Here is a 23,743-nt window from a genome sequence, read left to right as displayed (position 1 = left end):
GCTGTTAGCGATGATGCTAATGATCCACTATGTGTAGCTGTTAACGATGATGCTAATGATCCACTATGTGTAGCTGTTAACGATGATGCTAATGATCCACTATGTGTAGCTGTTAGCGATGATACTAATGATCCACTATGTGTAGCTGTTAGTGATGCTCTCATCCTTCTAGACCTATCGGCTGCCTTCGATACTGTGAACCATCAGATCCTCCTCTCCACCCTCTCCGAGTTGGGCATCTCCGGCGCGGCCCACGCTGATTGCGTCCTATCTGACAGGTCGCTCCTACCAGGTGGCGTGGCGAGAATCTGTCTCCTCACCACGCGCTCTCACCACTGGTGTCCCCCAGGGCTCTGTTCTAGGCCCTCTCCTATTCTCGCTATACACCAAGTCACTTGGCTCTGTCATAACCTCACATGGTCTCTCCTATCATTGCTATGCAGACTGTTAGCCAGGTGGCGATGCATCTCTGCATGTCTGGCAGACATATCAGTGTGGATGACGGATCACCACCTCAAGCTGAACCTCGGCAAGACGGAGCTGCTCTTCCTCCCGGGGAAGGACTGCCCGTTCCATGATCTCGCCATCACGGTTGACAACTCCATTGTGTCCTCCTCCCAGAGCGCTAAGAACCTTGGCGTGATCCTGGACAACACCCTGTCGTTCTCAACTAACATCAAGGCGGTGGCCCGTTCCTGTAGGTTCATGCTCTACAACATCCGCAGAGTACGACCCTGCCTCACACAGGAAGCGGCGCAGGTCCTAATCCAGGCACTTGTCATCTCCCGTCTGGATTACTGCAACTCGCTGTTGGCTGGGCTCCCTGCCTGTGCCATTAAACCCCTACAACTCATCCAGAACGCCGCAGCCCGTCTGGTGTTCAACCTTCCCAAGTTCTCTCACGTCACCCCGCTCCTCCGCTCTCTCCACTGGCTTCCAGTTGAAGCTCGCATCCGCTACAAGACCATGGTGCTTGCCTACGGAGCTGTGAGGGGAACGGCACCTCAGTACCTCCAGGCTCTGATCAGGCCCTACACCCAAACAATGGCACTGCGTTCATCCACCTCTGGCCTGCTCGCCTCCCTACCACTGAGGAAGTACAGTTCCCGCTCAGCCCAGTCAAAACTGTTCGCTGCTCTGGCTCCCCAATGGTGGAACACACTCCCTCACGACGCCAGGACAGCGGAGTCAATCACCACCTTCCGGAGACACCTGAAACCCCACCTCTTTAAGGAATACCTAGGATAGGATAAAGTAATCCTTCTCACCCCCCTTAAAAGATTTAGATGCACTATTGTAAAGTGGCTGTTCCACTGGATGTCATAAGGTGAATGCACCAATTTGTAAGTCGCTCTGGATAAGAGCGTCTGCTAAATGACTTAAATGTAATGTAATGTAATGCTAATGACAACTATCTTCTGGTTGATGGAAAAGCTTTCCCAAAAACCTTGTCAATTAAATGTTAACTACAAAGTAGTCTATTATTATTATTATTATTATATTATTTAGTCTATGCCTCCCTGGCAGAATATCATGATTATTTAAACTCTGCAATCACATGTGTGCTACAGAGACACCACTAACCAAACAAGGCTCTTGCTGGTGCCACTTGAATTAAAGGGTATCTACACATAAAAATGAACATTTCTTAGGTTTAGGTCTTTACATATTTTATACATTTTCTCTCGTTACTGGCTTATCTAGGGATTGTGTAGAGTAACAGTTGTATCCTGAAGTGACCTTTAATTCTTCCACTGGATCAACGCTTCAGCTAAGTAGAATACATGATAGTGGCAACGCATGGAGTTGGGTTTGATATAGTCATGGTAGGATACATGATAGTGGCAACACATGGAGTTGGGTTGGATATAGTCATGGTAGGATACATGATAGAGACACATGGAGTAGGGTTGATATAGTCATGGTAGGATACATGATATTGACAACACATGGAGTTGAGTTGGATATAGTCATGGTAGGATACATGATAGTGACAACACATGGAGTTGAGTTGGATATAGTCATGGTAGGATACATGATAGTGGCAACACATGGAGTAGGGTTGATATAGTCATGGTAGGATACATGATAGAGACACATGGAGTAGGGTTGGATATAGTCATGGTAGGATACATGATAGTGACAACACATGGAGTAGGGTTGATATAGTAATGGTAGGATGCATGATAGTGGCAACACAAGGAGATGGGTTGGATATAGTCATGGTAGGATACATGATAGTGGCAACACATGGAGTTGGGTTGGATATAGTCATGGTAGGATACATGATAGTGGCAACACATGGAGTTGGGTTGGATATAGTCATGGTAGGATACATGATAGTGACAACACATGGAGTAGGGTTGGATATAGTCATGGTAGGATACATGATAGTGACAACACATGGAGTAGGGTTGGATATAGTCATGGTAGGATACATGATAGTGGCAACACATGGAGTTGGGTTGGATATAGTCATGGTAGGATACATGATAGTGGCAACACATGGAGTTGGGTTGGATATAGTCATGGTAGGATACATGATAGTGGCAACACATGGAGTTGGGTTGGATATAGTCATGGTAGGATACATGATAGTGGCAACACATGGAGTAGGGTTGATATAGTCATGGTAGGATACATGATAGTGGCAACACATAGAGTAGGGTTGGATATAGTCATGGTAGGATACATGATAGTGGCAACACGTGGAGTTGGGTTGGATATAGTCATGGTAGGATACATGATAGTGGCAACACATGGAGTAGGGTTGATATAGTCATGGTAGGATACATGATAGTGGCAACACATAGAGTAGGGTTGGATATAGTCATGGTAGGATACATGATAGTGGCAACACGTGGAGTTGGGTTGGATATAGTCATGGTAGGATACATGATAGTGACAACACATGGAGTTGGGTTGGATATAGTCATGGTAGGATACATGATAGTGACAACACATGGAGTAGGGTTGGATATAGTCATGGTAGGATACATGATAGTGGCAACACATGGAGTAGGGTTGATATAGTCATGGTAGGATACATGATAGAGACAACACATGGAGTTGGGTTGGATATAGTCATGGTAGGATACATGATAGAGACACATGGAGTAGGGTTGATATAGTCATGGTAGGATACATGATAGTGACAACACATGGAGTTGGGTTGGATATAGTCATGGTAGGATACATGATAGTGGCAACACATGGAGTTGGGTTGGATATAGTCATGGTAGGATACATGATAGTGACAACACATGGAGTTGGGTTGGATATAGTCATGGTAGGATACATGATAGTGACAACACATGGAGTAGGGTTGGATATAGTCATGGTAGGATACATGATAGAGACAACACATGGAGTAGGGTTGATATAGTCATGGTAGGATACATGATAGAGACAACACGTGGAGTTGGGTTGGATATAGTCATGGTAGGATACATGATAGTGACAACACATGGAGTAGGGTTGATATAGTCATGGTAGGATACATGATAGAGACAACACGTGGAGTTGGGTTGGATATAGTCATGGTAGGATACATGATAGAGACAACACATGGAGTAGGGTTGATATAGTCATGGTAGGATACATGATAGAGACACATGGAGTAGGGTTGATATAGTCATGGTAGTCATGGTAGGATACATGATAGTGACAACACATGGAGTAGGGTTGATATAGTCATGGTAGGATACATGATAGAGACACATGGAGTAGGGTTGATATAGTCATGGTAGGATACATGATAGAGACACATGGAGTAGGGTTGATATAGTCATGGTAGGATACATGATAGAGACACATGGAGTTGGGTTGGATATAGTCATGGTAGGATACATGATAGAGACAACACATGGAGTAGGGTTGATATAGTCATGGTAGGATACATGATAGAGACACATGGAGTAGGGTTGATATAGTCATGGTAGGATACATGATAGAGACACATGGAGTAGGGTTGATATAGTCATGGTAGGATACATGATAGTGGCAACACATGGAGTAGGGTTGATATAGTCATGGTAGGATACATGATAGAGACACATGGAGTAGGGTTGGATATAGTCATGGTAGGATACATGATAGAGACACATGGAGTAGGGTTGATATAGTCATGGTAGGATACATGATAGAGACAACACATGGAGTTGGGTTGGATATAGTCATGGTAGGATACATGATAGTGACAACACATGGAGTAGGGTTGATATAGTCATGGTAGGATACATGATAGAGACACATGGAGTAGGGTAGATATAGTCATGGTAGGATACATGATAGAGACACATGGAGTAGGGTTGATATAGTCATGGTAGGATACATGATAGAGACACATGGAGTAGGGTTGATATAGTCATGGTAGGATACATGATAGAGACACATGGAGTTGACACATCACACACATGGTTATGGGCTTAAAAGAAGAATTAGAAGACACCAGTACCATGTCAGGTAAAGTTTAAATGTATTCATATCTGAGTTTGCATTCCAATATGACACTTTAAATACATCACAGAAGACTGAAATATAACAAAATGTCTGTTGTGTTTATTGTAATATCGTCTTTATAGACATTTATCCATAACAAGGCCTAGGTGTCCCCTAGAGTCAGCAAAAACCTCTCCAAAATGTGAAATGTTATAAACATCTCTATTTTCATGCATATAACTTATATAACATATAACATAAAAACCTCTTCAAATAGAAGTATTTTTATAACACAGAATATCTTACAGGTCGACCCTCTCTCACTCTCTCTCATCATGTCACAAGCTGTCAGGCTCCCATAGGAAGGGCAATAAAAGGCCTCAGCTCACTCAACTGCCCCTCCACTCTCCAACAGCCATCAACCCAGAACATCCTGAAGACAGAACATCTAAAAGATCTTCGGGGAATCCTTTCTTCCTCATGGAGCTTTTTCCACTTGACTCTTTCCACATTTTGTTACATTACAGCCTTATTCTAAAATGTATTAAATCCCATTTGTTCCTCATCACAATACTGTCATGTCTTTACTATCCTTAATGTGATGACATGCTACTTTTATCAAATCGATTACCAAACGTTTAATTGATTACGTGATTGAAGTAAATCATGCAACAATTATCTCGTTAATAACCTGGGACACCACCGAGAAGTTTATTTAAAGAGTTCCGTGTTCCGAATAAACTCTTAATAATCTAAAGATCTCTTACATTTCAGTCATCAATCAGTCATTAAATTATTATTAATTGTTACCTCATCAGTTCTCATTCCAAACGTCCAAATTCTTGGTTATCTTCACAAACCCTAGTTTCCATAAGGAATAAGCAATATACAAACAGGATTATTTATTTAGTGACTAACTAAATAATCACAGAAATACATAAAACATATATTGGTAACTAACGATGATAGAAAAGTCCCTAGTGGGCTAAGCCGATATGACAGCTTGGTAGACAAAAGGAAAGGGGGTGTGACAGAGAGCAGGAAAGACAACATGGATTCATTACACAGTCTATAATTACATTCATTGAAATGCCAATCCTTTGCACATGAACGGCCTCTCATTCGAGAATAATTGCAATGTATATATAGATGTTGTCTCTTCTGTTGGATTCCTCCATCGTCCTGTAGGGTTCATCAGAGCCTCTGGTTAACTTTCATTGGGATTCCTCCATCGTCCTGTAGGGTTCATCAGAGCCTCTGGTTAACTTTCATTGGGATTCCTCCATCGTCCTGTAGGGTTCATCAGAGCCTCTGGTTAACTTTCATTGGGATCCTCCATCGTCCTGTAGGGTTCATCAGAGACTCTGGTTAACTTTCATTGGGATTCCTCCATCGTCCTGTAGGGTTCATCAGAGACTCTGGTTAACTTTCATTGGGATTCCTCCATCGTCCTGTAGGGTTCATCAGAGCCTCTGGTTAACTTACATTGGTATTCCTCCATCGTCCTGTAGGGTTCATCAGAGCCTCTGGTTAACTTTCATTGGGATCCTCCATCGTCCTGTAGGGTTCATCAGAGCCTCTGGTTAACTTTCATTGGGATTCCTCCATCGTCCTGTAGGGTTCATCAGAGCCTCTGGTTAACTTACATTGGGATTCCTCCATCGTCCTGTAGGGTTCATCAGAGCCTCTGGTTAACTTTCATTGGGATTCCTCCATCGTCCTGTAGGGTTCATCAGAGCCTCTGGTTAACTTTCATTGGGATCCTCCATCGTCCTGTAGGGTTCATCAGAGCCTCTGGTTAACTTTCATTGGGAATTCCTCCATCGTCCTGTAGGGTTCATCAGAGCCTCTGGTTAACTTACATTGGGATCCTCCATCGTCCTGTAGGGTTCATCAGAGCCTCTGGTTAACTTACATTGGGATTCCTCCATCGTCCTGTAGGGTTCATCAGAGCCTCTGGTTAACTTACATTGGATTCCTCCATCGTCCTGTAGGGTTCATCAGAGCCTCTGGTTAACTTTCATTGGGATCCTCCATCGTCCTGTAGGGTTCATCAGAGCCTCTGGTTAACTTTCATTGGGATTCCTCCATCATCCTGTAGGGTTCATCAGAGCCTCTGGTTAACTTACATTGGTATTCCTCCATCGTCCTGTAGGGTTCATCAGAGCCTCTGGTTAACTTACATTGGGATTCCTCCATCGTCCTGTAGGGTTCATCAGAGCCTCTGGTTAACTTTCATTGGGATTCCTCCATCGTCCTGTAGGGTTCATCAGAGCCTCTGGTTAACTTTCATTGGGATTCCTCCATCGTCCTGTAGGGTTCATCAGAGCCTCTGGTTAACTTTCATTGGGATTCCTCCATCGTCCTGTAGGGTTCATCAGAGCCTCTGGTTAACTTTCATTGGGATTCCTCCATCGTCCTGTAGGGTTCATCAGAGCCTCTGGTTAACTTTCATTGGGATCCTCCATCGTCCTGTAGGGTTCATCAGAGACTCTGGTTAACTTTCATTGGGATTCCTCCATCGTCCTGTAGGGTTCATCAGAGACTCTGGTTAACTTTCATTGGGATTCCTCCATCGTCCTGTAGGGTTCATCAGAGCCTCTGGTTAACTTACATTGGGATTCCTCCATCGTCCTGTAGGGTTCATCAGAGCCTCTGGTTAACTTTCATTGGGATTCCTCCATCGTCCTGTAGGGTTCATCAGAGCCTCTGGTTAACTTTCATTGGGATTCCTCCATCGTCCTGTAGGGTTCATCAGAGCCTCTGGTTAACTTTCATTGGGATTCCTCCATCGTCCTGTAGGGTTCATCAGAGCCTCTGGTTAACTTTCATTGGGATTCCTCCATCGTCCTGTAGGGTTCATCAGAGCCTCTGGTTAACTTTCATTGGGATCCTCCATCGTCCTGTAGGGTTCATCAGAGACTCTGGTTAACTTTCATTGGGATTCCTCCATCGTCCTGTAGGGTTCATCAGAGACTCTGGTTAACTTTCATTGGGATTCCTCCATCGTCCTGTAGGGTTCATCAGAGCCTCTGGTTAACTTACATTGGTATTCCTCCATCGTCCTGTAGGGTTCATCAGAGCCTCTGGTTAACTTTCATTGGGATCCTCCATCGTCCTGTAGGGTTCATCAGAGCCTCTGGTTAACTTTCATTGGGATTCCTCCATCGTCCTGTAGGGTTCATCAGAGCCTCTGGTTAACTTACATTGGGATTCCTCCATCGTCCTGTAGGGTTCATCAGAGCCTCTGGTTAACTTTCATTGGGATTCCTCCATCGTCCTGTAGGGTTCATCAGAGCCTCTGGTTAACTTTCATTGGGATCCTCCATCGTCCTGTAGGGTTCATCAGAGCCTCTGGTTAACTTTCATTGGGAATTCCTCCATCGTCCTGTAGGGTTCATCAGAGCCTCTGGTTAACTTACATTGGGATCCTCCATCGTCCTGTAGGGTTCATCAGAGCCTCTGGTTAACTTACATTGGGATTCCTCCATCGTCCTGTAGGGTTCATCAGAGCCTCTGGTTAACTTACATTGGATTCCTCCATCGTCCTGTAGGGTTCATCAGAGCCTCTGGTTAACTTCAATTGGGATCCTCCATCGTCCTGTAGGGTTCATCAGAGCCTCTGGTTAACTTTCATTGGGATTCCTCCATCATCCTGTAGGGTTCATCAGAGCCTCTGGTTAACTTACATTGGTATTCCTCCATCGTCCTGTAGGGTTCATCAGAGCCTCTGGTTAACTTTCATTGGGATCCTCCATCGTCCTGTAGGGTTCATCAGAGACTCTGGTTAACTTTCATTGGGATTCCTCCATCGTCCTGTAGGGTTCATCAGAGCCTCTGGTTAACTTACATTGGTATTCCTCCATCGTCCTGTAGGGTTCATCAGAGCCTCTGGTTAACTTTCATTGGGATCCTCCATCGTCCTGTAGGGTTCATCAGAGCCTCTGGTTAACTTTCATTGGGATTCCTCCATCGTCCTGTAGGGTTCATCAGAGCCTCTGGTTAACTTACATTGGGATTCCTCCATCGTCCTGTAGGGTTCATCAGAGCCTCTGGTTAACTTTCATTGGGATCCTCCATCGTCCTGTAGGGTTCATCAGAGCCTCTGGTTAACTTTCATTGGGATTCCTCCATCGTCCTGTAGGTTTCATCAGAGCCTCTGGTTAACTTTCATTGGGATTCCTCCATCGTCCTGTAGGGTTTATCAGAGCCTCTGGTTAACTTTCATTGGGATTCCTCCATCGTCCTGTAGGTTTCATCAGAGCCTCTGGTTAACTTTCATTGGGATCCTCCATCGTCCTGTAGGGTTCATCAGAGCCTCTGGTTAACTTTCATTGGGATTCCTCCATCGTCCTGTAGGGTTCATCAGAGCCTCTGGTTAACTTTCATTGGGATCCTCCATCGTCCTGTAGGGTTCATCAGAGCCTCTGGTTAACTTTCATTGGGATTCCTCCATCGTCCTGTAGGGTTCATCAGAGCCTCTGGTTAACTTTCATTGGGATCCTCCATCGTCCTGTAGGGTTCATCAGAGCCTCTGGTTAACTTTCATTGGGATCCTCCATCGTCCTGTAGGGTTCATCAGAGCCTCTGGTTAACTTTCATTGGGATCCTCCATCGTCCTGTAGGGTTCATCAGAGCCTCTGGTTAACTTTCATTGGGATTCCTCCATCGTCCTGTAGGGTTCATCAGAGCCTCTGGTTAACTTACATTGGGATTCCTCCATCGTCCTGTAGGGTTCATCAGAGCCTCTGGTTAACTTTCATTGGGATCCTCCATCGTCCTGTAGGGTTCATCAGAGCCTCTGGTTAACTTTCATTGGGATCCTCCATCGTCCTGTAGGGTTCATCAGAGCCTCTGGTTAACTTTCATTGGGATTCCTCCATCGTCCTGTAGGGTTCATCAGAGCCTCTGGTTAACTTTCATTGGGATTCCTCCATCGTCCTGTAGGGTTCATCAGAGCCTCTGGTTAACTTTCATTGGGATCCTCCATCGTCCTGTAGGGTTCATCAGAGCCTCTGGTTAACTTTCATTGGGATTCCTCCATCGTCCTGTAGGGTTCATCAGAGCCTCTGGTTAACTTTCATTGGGATTCCTCCATCGTCCTGTAGGGTTCATCAGAGCCTCTGGTTAACTTTCATTGGGATCCTCCATCGTCCTGTAGGGTTCATCAGAGCCTCTGGTTAACTTTCATTGGGATTCCTCCATCGTCCTGTAGGGTTCATCAGAGCCTCTGGTTAACTTTCATTGGGATTCCTCCATCGTCCTGTAGGTTTTATCAGAGCCTCTGGTTAACTTTCATTGGGATCCTCCATCGTCCTGTAGGGTTCATCAGAGCCTCTGGTTAACTTTCATTGGGATCCTCCATCGTCCTGTAGGGTTCATCAGAGCCTCTGGTTAACTTTCATTGGGATCCTCCATCGTCCTGTAGGGTTCATCAGAGCCTCTGGTTAACTTTCATTGAAGTCACAAAGTTAACTAAGATGTAGACTTTCTATAGTCACTGTACAGCCTTAACTATGGAGTGACCCCACGAAACGGGACATCAGCCAACTCAGTGACAACCACAGAACACAAATATATATAGTTTACAAAAATATTAGCGTCTTAGCTCTTATTGCAGGACTTTGACTGTGGTACATCACCTCCCCAGTCAACCTATTGTGGGTATTGAACAATCATATTGGACTGTACAGCCTTACCTATAGACGTACACCACCACCGATCACAACTTCCTGTTTCCATCACATCTGTTAAGTTTTTTTTTACACGGTATGACTTCATTCACATAAAAACTTCCCATAATGGTAAATCAAGCTATAAACAGACTAATTATTTTCCCCTCAGGAAGCTCTGGTAAACAGTTGATGTAGGGCACTGCTGCCACCACCAGGCCTGGAGGGCATTTTGACTTAGCAAGCTAGCTGTGTTAGCAAGCTAGCTGTGTAGCTGTGTTAGCAAAAGACGTAGCAGCTAACTAACTGGCTACTGAACAACCTATTGTGTGTATTGAACATTCATATTGAACAGCCTTACCTATAGAGTAGCACCACCACCCATCAGCCCATTCTCTTCTTGATGTCAAAGCTGCAGTGTATTGTTGCTATAGGAGTTTATGATTAATAATCCTATTTACTTCAAGACACACTAAGATGTCACCATACTATTCATTTACAGCCCCTCTGTCAGATATAAATCATCAGAGTGGGAAACCAACTGACATGGAAACAATGGAGCAAATGTATCACTATCAGAGGGGTGTATTATGACATCATATAGAACTACTCAGACATTCCAAATCAGGCTTCATCCATATCATGAAGGTGGATATTGATCCAACCATTTCCAAAGTAATGATGGAAACAGGATATGCCTTTACAGTTTTATAAATGCAAATAGACAATTTGTAAGTTCGTTTTACATAGTGGGATCATTTTGTGTCAGTAAACATTTATGAGCGAGAAATGGTGGTGGAAACTCCTTATTTATATAATAACCATTAGATCTTAGTTAACTTGGAGTCACGTGATGATATGTTGTGTGGTCCTCCCACTACAACTATGTAGTTTATTAGGCTACAGATGAAATAAGTTATGAACTTCACAGGGTGGTGAAAGTGCTTGTGATGAGCTTGATGCTCCTTTCCAATACATTTTGAGGGTCTTATCCTGGTGACATGATGATTGACGCTTGGTTGCCTGTTGACAAATAAAATAATATCTCTCTCATCCATAATAATCATGTAGGTAGCCTACCAACACTGTATCTATGAGCTGCTGGCTACAGTGCACGTTGCCATGTTTCTTCATATAAAACCATCAGTAGAGTTGACAATGTGATGGAAACCCATTTAACTTGTATTTTTCATTCGATACATGGGAATTCAACAGCAAGTCCCCCCTTTGTTCAGGGACACATTCATACAAATATTTACACATTAAGTTTATTTAAAATAAACGCAGTTGACAGTGAGAGGACGGTTCTTTTTTTGCCGAGTTTACAATTAACATTTTCCATTACAGAGTCTGAACATTTTCATGTCATTAAATCATCAGTGGGCTACAATGAAAATGTCAACAATGGAACTAATGCATCACATCCTAATATCACTTGATTATCTGTAGTGCTGGAGGAATGACACACCCAGATAAACACACAAAGAGTTTTAAAAAAGGACCATTTAAACACATGGAATCTGATCTACTCTATATTCAAGCTGACATACTCCATATTCAATTTATGGTTTCTAATAAAAACATACAAATATATGTTTAAGAATACTTTGTACAATTCAATTTCATCTGGTTTCAACAGGTAAACACATTGTCAGTCAACAATATAAGACAACGGGAGCACTGTGTATGTTCTCTGATGAATTTTAAGTCAACGTGATGTGAAAAACCTACACACTAAGAGAAGTAATTATTCTCCCGTGTGGATTCTCACATGACGTTTAAGTGACCGTGATGAGTAATATGTCTTCCCACAGTCTGAGCATTTGCAAGGGTTCTCCCCTGTGTGCAGTCTCATGTGTTCTTTCAGCTTTCCTGAATGGTTAAAACGCTTTCCGCAGTGGGAGCAGCGGTAAGGCTTCTCCCCGGTGTGTATTCGCTATGAGCGTTCAGGTTTCCTGACTCCCTAAAACTTTTCCACAATGGGAGCAGTGGTAAGGCTTCTCCCTGTGTGTATTCGCTCGTGAGATTTCATGTTTCCTAACTTGTTAAAACTCTTTCCACACTGGGCGCAATGGTGTGGCTTCGCTCCTGTGTGTATCCTCTCATGTCTTTTCAGGCTTCCTAATCTGGTAAACCTAGTTCCACACTGGGAGCAGTGGTAAGGCTTCTCCCCTGTGTGTATTCGCTCATGAGCTTTCAGGCTTCCTAACTGGTTAAAACTCTTTCCACACTGGGCGCAGAGGTGTCGTCTTGCTGGTTTGGACGTCTTTGGTTCCTCGAAGATTGGTGTTCCTCCTGCCAAAGACAGTGTTTATTTAAAGAGAGGCGTAAATTTAAATATTTTATAATCATAACAATGAGCAATCCATCAGATGGGTTTACACCCATTCCCCCTCTAATCAGTGGACCTTCCCCCAGGGAAAGATTGATCACTGACCTCAGCAACGATGCAAATCCTAACTATGCCAAGGGGTTGGAAATGTTAGATTTTGATGCCATAATCAAGAAAAAAATGCAGACATTGGGACAGACGCTCTCCAAAATAGACCATCAGGCAGAGGCCTTGTGAAGGTTCTCTCCAGTTTAGCCTCAACTATGCCCACCAGTAGAGATGGACAGTGCACCAGTACCTCAATGCCCAACAGAGGTACGAGCAGGAAGCTGGGAAGCTCAAGGCACAGGTGGAGAGAACCAGGGAGCTGACATCGAAAGCCGAAAAAGATAAGCTACTGCTATCCAAGGAACTGTGTGTGAGAACAGATAAACATTTATAACAAAGAACAAAATCTTGACCATGTCCATATTCTAAAGGAACAACTCGATTTAGCCAAAAGGAAATATGATGCAAATCAACTTGATGCCCTGCAAACGGTTGTGAATGAAACAACTCAAAGCAATAATGTTCTATTTCAAAAGCTGCAGACCAAAGACAATCAGTTAACTTCTTATGGCTGGGGGCAGTATTGAGTAGCTTGGATGAATAAGGTGCCCAGAGTAAACTGCCTGCTACTCAGTCCCAGAAGCTAAGATATGCATATTATTAGTATATTTGGATAGAAACACTCTGAAGTTTCTAAAACAGTTTGAATGATGTCTGGAGTATAACAGAACACATATGACAGGCAAAAACCTGAGAATAAATCCTAACAGGAAGTGGGAAATCTGAGGTTTGTAGTTTTTCAACGCATCCCCTATTGAACATACAGTGGGATATTGGTCATCTTGCACTTCCTAATGCTTCCACTAGATGTCAACAGTCTTTAGAACCTTGTTTGATGCTTCTACTGTGAAGGGGGCCGAATGAGAGGGGAATGAGTCAGAGGACTGCCAGGAGCCATGAGCTGACAATGCGTGTTCATGTGACAGTTAGCTTGCATTCCATTGCATTTCTACAGACAAAGGAATTCTCTGGTTGGAACATTATTGAAGATTTGTTAAAACACCCTAAAGATTGATTCTATACTTCGTTTGACATGTTTCTACGGACTGTAACGTAACTTTTTGACTTTGTCTGCTCGTGGCCATGAATTTGGATTACAGGGCTGAACGCGCTAACAAAAGGAGGAATTTGGACATAAATTATAAACTTTATCGAACAAATCAAACATTTATTGTGGAACTGGGATTCCTTGGAGTGCATTCTGATGAAGAACATCAAAGATTAGTGAATATTTATAATGCCGTTTCTGACTAATGTTGACTCCACAACATGGCAGATATCTGTTTGGCTGTTTTGGTCTCTGAGGGCTGTACTCAGATTATTGCATGGTATGCTTTTTCCGTAAAGTTGTTTTGAAATCTGACACAGCGGTTGCATTTAGAAGAAGTTTACCTAAAGTTCCATGTGTAACACTTGTATCTTTTATCAATGTTTATTATGAGTATTTCTGTAAATTGTAAATTTATGGACATAAATATGCACTTTATCGAACAAAACATAAATGTATTGTGTAACATGAAGTCCTATGAGTGTCACCTGATGAAGATCAAAGGTTAGTGATTCATTCTCTCTCTATTTCTTCTTTTTGTGTTTTTCTGTGACTTGGCGGTGACCTAACGTAATCATTTGGTGTGCTTTCACTGTAAAGCATTTTTGAAATCGGACACTGTGGTGGGATTAACAACAAGATTACCTTTAAAATTGTATAAGAGACTCGTATGTTTGAGGAATTTTAATTATGAGATTTCTGTTGCTTGAATTTGGCGCCCTGCACTTTCACTGGCTGTTGTCATATCACCTCTTGCTGTAGATATAGATATTTTGTACCCGTTTCCTCCAGCATCTTCACAAGGTCCTTTGCTATTCTTCTGGGATTGATTTGCACTTTTCGCACCTAAGTATGTTCATCTCTAGGAGACACAACGCATCTCCTTCCAGAGCGAAATGACAGCTGCGTGGTCCCATAGTGTTTATACTTGCATACTATTGTTTGTACAGATGAACCGTGCTGTTTATAGCTGTTTATAGAGTATGTAAACTTCTGTAAACAAATGTTGAAAAAATGACTTGTGTCATGCACAAAGTAGATGTCCTACCCGACTTTCCAAAACTAGTTTAAAAAACTAGCTGGTTAACAAGAAATTAGTGGAGTGGTTGAAAAACGAGTTTTAATGACTCCAACCTAAGTGTATGTAAACGAGTTTTAATGACTCCAACCTAAGTGTATGTAAACTAGTTTTAATGACTCCACCCTAAGTGTATGTAAACGAGTTTTAATGACTCCACCCTAAGTGTCTGTAAACTAGTTTTAATGACTCCAACCTAAGTGTCTGTAAACTAGTTTTAATGACTCCAACCTAAGTGTATGTAAACGAGTTTTAATGACTCCACCCTAAGTGTATGTAAACTAGTTTTAATGACTCCAACCTAAGTGTATGTAAACTAGTTTTAATGACTCCAACCTAAGTGTATGTAAACAAGTTTTAATGACTCCAACCTAAGTGTATGTAAACTAGTTTTAATGACTCCAACCTAAGTGTCTGTAAACTAGTTTTAATGACTCCAACCTAAGTGTATGTAAACTAGTTTTAATGACTCCAACCTAAGTGTCTGTAAACTAGTTTTAATGACTCCAACCTCCGGAAAGTATTCAGACCCCTTGACTGTTTTCTAAAACTGATTAAATTGTATTTTTTTTTAGCTCATTAAAATGTACAAAACCCCGTAATGACAAAGCAATAACAGGATTTTTGATTGTTTGTTTTTTTACAAGTTAAAAACTGAAATATCACATTTACTAAAGAATTCAGAACATTTACTCAGTACTTTGTTGAAACACCTTTGGCAGTGATTACAGCCTTGAGTCTTCTTGGGTTTGACACTACAAGTTTGGCACACCTGTACTTGGGAGTTTCTCTCATTCTCTGCAGATCCTCTCAAGCTCTGTCAGGATGGATGTTGCGCATTGCTACACAGCTATTTTCAGGTCTCTCCAGAGATGTATGAAAAATAAGATGCTGCCACCACCACACTTCACTGTAGGGATGGTGCCAGGTTTCCTCCAGACCTGACACTTGGCATTCAGGCCAAATTAGTTCAATCTTGGTTTCATCAGATCAGAGAAACTTGTTTCTCATGGTCTGAGAGTCCTTTAGGTGCCTTTTGGCAAACTCCAAGCAGACTTTCATGTGCCTTTTACTGTTCTCTGTACCTTGTTCCGTTCATCTTTCCCTCAGTCCTAACAAGTCTCCCAGTCCCTGCTGCAAAACATCCCCTGTTCTCTGTACCTTGTTCCGTTCATCTTTCCCTCCGTCCTAACAAGTCTCCCAGTCCCTGCTGCAAAACATCCCCTGTTCTCTGTACCTTGTTCCGTTCATCTTTCCCTCAGTCCTAACAAGTCTCCCAGTCCCTGTTCCGTTCATCTTTCCCTCAGTCCTAACAAGTCTCCCAGTCCCTGTTCCGTTCATCTTTCCCTCAGTCCTAACAAGTCTCCCAGTCCCTGTTCCGTTCATCTTTCCCTCAGTCCTAACAAGTCTCCCAGTCCCTGTTCCGTTCATCTTTCCCTCAGTCCTAACAAGTCTCCCAGTCCCTGTTCCGTTCATCTTTCCCTCAGTCCTAACAAGTCTCCCAGTCCCTGTTCCTTTCATCTTTCCCTCAGTCCTAACAAGTCTCCCAGTCCCTGCTGCAAAACATCCCCTGCCTGATGCCAAGTTTCCACCAGACGTGATGCTTTTGGAATAGAGCTCTGGTTGGGCCACTCCAGGACATTCTGAGACTTGGAGTTTGTAGTTTTCCAAGAGTTTTCCAAGCGGGCTGTCAGGTGCCTTATACTGAGGAGTGGCTTCCATCTGGCCACTCTACCAGTGCTGCAGAGTTGGTTGTCCTTCTGGAATGTTCTCCCATCTCCACAGAGGAACTCTGGAGCTCTGTCAGTGACCATCAGGTTCTTGGTCACCTCCCTAACCAAGGCCCTTCTCCACCGATTGTTCAGTTTGGCCAGGCAGCCAGCTTTTGGTAGAGTCTTGGTGGTTCCACACTTCTTCCTTTTAAGAATGATCGAGGACCTTGTGTTTTTGGGACCTTCATGCTACATTAACAAGTCAAGGGGTCTGAATACTTTCCGAATATAGTGTATATAATAGTGTATATAATAGTGTATAAAATAGTGTATATAATAGTGTATATAGCCATGTTATACAGTATGAATAGGCTTGTTCAGTCACATGTCATGAATTCACTATGACATCATATTTACATCCATTTTACGGGTTTAAAGTTTTTTTTCTTTCTCAGACCTCAATAAACAACTCCAGGTGAAAGAAAAAGGCCATAGCTGTAATAAAATAACAAATTAACTGGCAAAGCAGCAGAGTGAGGCCCGTATCCAGCAACGTCACGAGTCACGTTTTGCAGCTGTTTCAGTACAGCACTACAGGGAGAGAGAGGGAGAGCAGCTGTTTCAGTACAGCACTACAGGGAGAGAGAGGGAGAGCAGCTGTTTCAGTACAGTACTACAGGGAGAGAGAGGGAGCAGCTGTTTCAGTACAGTACTACAGGGAGAGAGAGGGGAGCGAGCTGTTTCAGTACAGCACTACAGGGAGAGAGAGGGGGAGCAGCTGTTTCAGTACAGCACTACAGGGAGAGAGAGGGAGAGCAGCTGTTTCAGTACAGCACTACAGGGAGAGAGAGGGAGAGCAGCTGTTTCAGCACAGCACTACAGGGAGAGAGAGGGAGAGCAGCTGTTTCAGCACAGCACTACAGGGAGAGAGGGAAAAAAATCCACGGGACTAGTTTCAATGTATGGAATCACTTAGGAGTTTCTGGATGTTGGGTAAACTTCTCCTTTGAAGCATCATTGATTGAGAAATAATGAATTGAAGTTGGAACATTTGTAGACTAAGAGGTTTTAAGAATGTTGGGCCAGTAACAGAAAGGTCTCTGGTTCAAATCCCGCAATATAGAAAATAATCTGCTGTTCTGAACTTGAGCAAGGCAGTTAACCCCAACAACAACTGCTCCCCGGGCAAAGATGACGTGGACGGCGATTAACCCCACACCTCTCTGATTCAGAGGGGTTGTGTTCAATGCGGAAGACATTTAGGATTCAGTTGTGACTGACTAGACATCCCCTTTCCTTCCATCGCAGTCCTCCTTTAAGACTCCATAATGTTTCATCAGTCCTCCTTTAAGACTCCATAATGTTTCATCAGTCCTCCTTTAAGACTCCATAATGTTTCATCAGTCCTCCTTTAAGACTCCATGTTTCATCAGTCCTCCTTTAAGACTCCATGTTTCATCAGTCCTCCTTTTTAAGACTCCATAATGTTTCATCAGTCCTCCTTTAAGACTCCATAATGTTTCATCAGTCCTCCTTTAAGACTCCATGTTTCATCAGTCCTCCTTTAAGACTCCATAATGTTTCATCAGTCCTCCTTTAAGACTCCATAATGTTTCATCAGTCCTCCTTTAAGACTCCATAATGTTTCATCAGTCCTCCTTTAAGACTCCATAATGTTTCATCAGTCCTCCTTTAAGACTCCATAATGTTTCATCAGTCCTCCTTAAGACTCCATAATGTTTCATCAGTCCTCCTTTAAGACTCCATAATGTTTCATCAGTCCTCCTTTAAGACTCCATAATGTTTCATCATTAGATGCTACAGTCCTCCTTTAAGACTCCATAATGTTTAATCATTAGATGCTACAGTGCTCCTTAAGACTCCATAATGTTTCCTCATTAGATACTACAGTCCTCCTTTAAGACTCCATAATGTTTCATCATTAGATGCTACAGTCCTCCTTTAAGACTCCATAATGTTTCATCATTAGATGCTACAGTCCTCCTTTAAGAGAGATCTTTGATGAAAACCTGCTCCAGAGCAGAACCTGCTGCTTGAACAGAGTTCTGAGTAGAGGGTCTGAATACTTAAGTAAATGTAATATTTCAGTTTTGTATTTTTTTAAATTATTAATTAGCAAAAATATCAAACAAAAATGTTTTTGCTTTGTCAGTATGGGGTATTGTGTTTATAGAATAAGGTCAGTATGGGGTTTTGTGTTTATAGAATAAGGTCAGTATGGGGTATTGTGTTTATAGAATAAGCTAATAACCTAACGGCTCCAACAGCGGCAATAGATTCAAGCAAAACATAAAAATCCCAGGTTGGGACGAGCTGTTTGGGTACCGGGAGGTGACCCTTCATAAAACAACAGATCAGGGGTTCCACTGTATCGTTGTTGCAGCCTAAATGGCCAAATACACCTTTAGAGTTGAAAAGGCTTCCTTCGTCAGAAAGCAGCTCTGAAACAGAGCAACAAAGGGACTGATTTGTTTCTGATCTCAGCATCTGTTAAATACACAGACCCCTTATTGTGCTGTAGTGAGTGTGTGGCTCGCACTCTGAATAGAGTTCATTATCAAGGAGGACGGTCACGTGTGTTGAGAAGTAGAGGATCACGAGTTTGAGTCCAGTATGGGGACAGAGGAGGAAACTAAACTGTTAGCACCACACTGGCGTCAGTTACACATGAAATCAATAAAGTTAATAATTTCCAAATGAAACCATGTTCTTTAAGGTCTATATAGTATATATATTAAACCATGTTCTTTAAGGTCTATATAGTATATATATATTAAACCATGTTCTTTAAGGTCTATATAGTATATATATATTAAACCATGTTCTTTAAGGTCTATATAGTATATATATTAAACCATGTTCTTTAAGGTCTATATAGTATATATATATTAAACCATGTTCTTTAAGGTCTATATAGTATATATATATATATATATTAAACCATGTTCTTTAAGCTCTGTATAGTATATATATTAAACCATGTTCTTTAAGGTCTATATAGTATATATATTAAACCATGTTCTTTAAGGTCTATATAGTATATATATATTAAACCATGTTCTTTAAGGTCTATATAGTATATATATTAAACCATGTTCTTTAAGGTCTATATAGTATATATATTAAACCATGTTCTTTAAGGTCTATATAGTATATATATTAAACCATGTTCTTTAAGGTCTATATAGTATATATATATTAAACCATGTTCTTTAAGGTCTATATAGTATATATATATATTAAACCATGTTCTTTAAGGTCTATATAGTATATATATATATTAAACCATGTTCATTAAGGTCTATATAGTATATATATATTAAACCATGTTCTTTAAGGTCTATATAGTATATATATATTCAACCATGTTCTGTCAAGGTCTGTATGTTGGAGTTCAGGCTTCATTTGACCTGATAAAGTAGGGAATTAAATGAATTTTGACCATTACAGAGATGGAGGCCAAGACAAAAAAATAAGCTTGTTTTAAAATATATATTTGCCAGTTTAACAAGTCCTGTATATCAGCTGTTAATGAAGCAATACAGACCACATTGAAGTGTCTGGAGTTTAGTTTGTATGTTCTACAGTCTAGTAAAGATATGGGGGGTTGACTGGGACAGACAATGTAACATCTATACTGTTTTTAGGAAACATGTTTTCTTTCTCTCTAAATCTAACTTTCATCAAGGTTTTATATGGTCTATTGGTTTCTCTCTTTTCATTGGCAGAATCCTTTTTCAGTGTTATGATATTCATAACATCCATATCCACCAGTCTATCTTCCTGTCAACTAACAGAACTCTGCTGGTTGTCCTGGTAACAGATACCGGTGGGCAGATCAAACTAAACTACAGCACTTACTTTGATGAGTCAAATCTGATCCGTTCTTCTCTTCGCCTCCTCTCACAGTTCCACTCAGTCCTGTTGTTTTCCTGCAGTCCACCAGCAGCACAGACAACCTCTTCATACCCAGCAGTAAGGTGCTACCGGGAGAGGCACGACACAGGGACTCCGGGAGGGAGGAAGGGCTAGTGTTGTCCTGGTAACCATAAAGAGGGGACACAGACACATATCATTATGGATGCTGATGTCACTGTTGTCATGAAGTGCCTTACAGAAACCCAGCCCCCGATAGAGCAAGCTGTATGCTAGACCAGACCAAGCTGTATGCTAGACCAGACCAAGCTGTACCATCTGGTGGTCTGATCTGGAGAGACTCTTCTCTGTCTCGTCAGCATCAGGATGTTGTTGAGGCTCCCCAGAGGATCCACGATAGTCATGTCTCTCTCCTGTGTGAACAAGAACATCAAACAGATAGTTAACTTATGACCGTATATTAAAATCATAGGGTCTTAGACGAGGCATTAGTCTCTCTAAACAGGCCCTAAAATGCAAATGTTAAAGGGTAGTTCCACAAAAATGGGTGCCTTTTGATGAGATGCACTTTAATGTAGAACACGTGGAGAATTTAACAAATCTAATTTAAAAGACCCCAAAATGTATGTACCAAAGGCAGATTGACCCTTTAATAATTTATAAAGTACTGAATAACATATTCAAGTGTAGAACTTCAGTAGAATGCCCCTTAAAAACCCCACATTAGTTCAACAACGGCATAGTTTGTGCCCCTGTTTAAGACAGTACTCACTGGTGTTAATCTGATATTCTGTCTCCTCCTCTTTCACTCCCAAGACGTCTTCCTTCTTCACCTCTACTGCGACAGCATCCTCTTCCTCTCTAAAATGTTCTTCCTCTGTTTCCTCAATAACATCATCTTCCTCTTTCACGATAATGTTCAGTCCCAGAGCTTCTTTCTCCGTCCAGCAGACCTCCTCTTCTTTAGCAGGGGAGTAGTAGTTTAGTGAGCTCATGGTCAGGGATGTTAGTTAGCATTAGCGACTAGCCTAGTGCTAGGTAGCATTAGCGGCTAGTATCAGTGTTTAACAACTTAGCAAATTGAACAAGCAAATTAGGTTAAAGTTAACCAGTTGATACGTCAAATGAACTGCGTTTACAACACTGAGATTAGCTAATGTACATTAACATGGTCTAAAGCGTCAATCTTTCAGTTGTATGTTGTCTAGCAAGCTACCGAGGTGGTTGAAATAGTAGCCGTGTTGTTGTTCCTGAAGAAGTGTCCTGTCCAGTTAATTATACGTACGTCATGCAAGACGCAGATCGCCATCTGCTGGCTGAAGTGGGTAACGCAGTTTGGAAACAATAGTTACTACACTTGTGTTGGAAAGAACGTCATAATAATTTAACAATAAACAGATATATTTTCTCTTACGTCTTACAAATAATACTTTCCTGTACACAGACGTAGAAGCTTAAAATGAATATGTGGATGATGAATAAATACTTCCATGAATAGTGGAATAGTGGGTTGTGTTTTAATACACATTTGCTCTGTTCATTTTTCACATTCATCTTTTTTCTAGATGTGACGGTACTCTTCCCTTAAAGCTGCACTCTTTAAGATACAAATCACCCTGTAAACAACAGAGCAAATGCAGCGCATGCAAATAGAACTTGATAATCTGTGGTGCTTTACACTGAGTTGACAAAACATTAAGAACACCTACTCCTTCCATGACATAAACTGACTAGGTGAATCCAGGCTAAAGCTATGATCCCTTATTGATGCCACTATATAAATCCACTTCAGTCAGTGTAGATGAAGGGGAGGAGATGGCTGAAATAAGGATTTTTAAGCCTTGAGACAAATGAGACATGGATTGTGTATGTGTGCCATTCAGAGGGTGAATGGGAAGACAAAATAGTTAAGAGCCTTTGAACAGGGTATGGTAGTTTGTCCCAGGCGCAGGTTTGTGTCAAGAACTGCAACGCTGCTGGGGTTTTTCCAGCTTCCCTTGTGATTTGTTTTCTCATGAGCATGGCCTTATTTCTATTACAGCATATTGGTCCAAACACACCAAGACAGCCGTGACTTTCATTAATTATCATGGTCCAAACACACCAAGACAGCCGTGAAGACATCAGCAACTAATTATCATGGTCCAAACACACCAAGACAGTTGTGAAGACATCAGCAACTAATTATCATGGTCCAAACACACCAAGACAGACGTGAAGACATCAGTAACTAATTATCATGGTCCAAACACACCAAGACAGTCGTGAAGACATCAGCAACTAATTATCATGGTCCTAACACACCAAGACAGTCGTGAAGACATCAGCAACTAATTATCATGGTCCAAACACACCAAGACAGCCGTGAAGACATCAGCAACTAATTATCATGGTCCAAACACACCAAGACAGCCGTGAAGACATCAGTAACTAATTATCATGGTCCAAACACACCAAGACAGTCATGAAGAGAGGGCACGACAACAACTTTTCCACCTCAGGAGAGTGAAAAGATTTGGCATGGGTCCCCAGATCCTCAAAACGTTCTACAGCTGCACCATCGAGAGCATCCTGACCGGTTGCCTGGTATGGCAACTGCTCGGCATCTGACCGTAATGCACTACAGAGGGTTGTGAACATCACTGGGTCAAGCTTGCTGCCATCCTGGACCTATATAAAGAAAGCCCAATAAATTGTCAGATACCCCATGTTGCTGCCAGTAAGATTGCAGCTAAATCAACCATTTATCGGACCATAAGGAACTTCAAGGAGAGCGGTTCAATTGTTGTGAAGAAGGCTTCAGCGCGCGCAAGAAAGTCCAGCAAGCGCCAGGACCGTCTCCTAAAGTTGATTCAGCTGCGGGATCGGGGCACCAACAGTACAGAGCTTGCTCAGGAATGGCAGCAGGCAGGTGTGAGTGCATCTGCACGCACAGTGAGGCGAAGACTTTTGGAGGATGGCCTGGTGTCAAGAAGGGCAGCAAAGAAGCCACTTTCTCCAGGAAAAACATCAGTGACAGACTGATATTCTGCAAAAGGTCCATGGCCAGGAAACTCCCAGAACTTAATCCCATTGAAAACCTGTAGTCAATCCTCAAGAGCAAGTTGGACAAACAAAACCCCACAAATTCTGACAAACTCCAAGCATTGATTATGCAAGAATGGACTGGGACAATTGCAACAATACTGAATGAACAATGAACACTTTTATTTGAACTGAATAGAATACATATTATGGGCTTTTGATGGGTGTTCTTAAGGTGATTCCACAGGTTGGTGGTATTGTTTGATTTAGCCGTTGCTGACCCCATGCTTACATCTTTATCACAAATAGGACACATTGCTTTCCCTGGTGCCAATTCCATGTAATCGTCCCACACTGGTGCTCTGCTTTTCTCTGCCATCTGTAACACACACACACACACACACACACACACACACACACACACACACACAC

The 23,743-nt window shown here is 42.1% G+C and overlaps 1 protein-coding gene across 1 annotated transcript; it reads right to left on the bottom strand.

Annotated features, from left to right (window-relative positions):
• Positions 1 to 12,075: 12,075 nt before the first annotated feature.
• Positions 12,076 to 21,531, bottom strand: LOC127919887 (zinc finger protein 189-like). Its single transcript, XM_052503737.1, has 4 exons — positions 21,060 to 21,531; positions 20,603 to 20,700; positions 20,273 to 20,450; positions 12,076 to 12,407 (listed from the first exon to the last, which is right to left on the bottom strand). Exons 1-4 carry the CDS (start codon positions 21,280 to 21,282, stop codon positions 12,076 to 12,078), a joined length of 831 nt encoding a protein of 276 aa, XP_052359697.1. The 5' UTR covers positions 21,283 to 21,531.
• Positions 21,532 to 23,743: the final 2,212 nt, after the last annotated feature.

The sequence above is a fragment of the Oncorhynchus keta genome, unplaced genomic scaffold (assembly GCF_023373465.1).
Source record: "Oncorhynchus keta strain PuntledgeMale-10-30-2019 unplaced genomic scaffold, Oket_V2 Un_contig_17809_pilon_pilon, whole genome shotgun sequence".
NCBI classification, from domain to species: domain Eukaryota; kingdom Metazoa; phylum Chordata; class Actinopteri; order Salmoniformes; family Salmonidae; genus Oncorhynchus; species Oncorhynchus keta.
The sequence above is the reverse complement of the archived record's forward strand: the minus strand, read 5'-3'. Positions and strand labels throughout refer to the sequence as shown.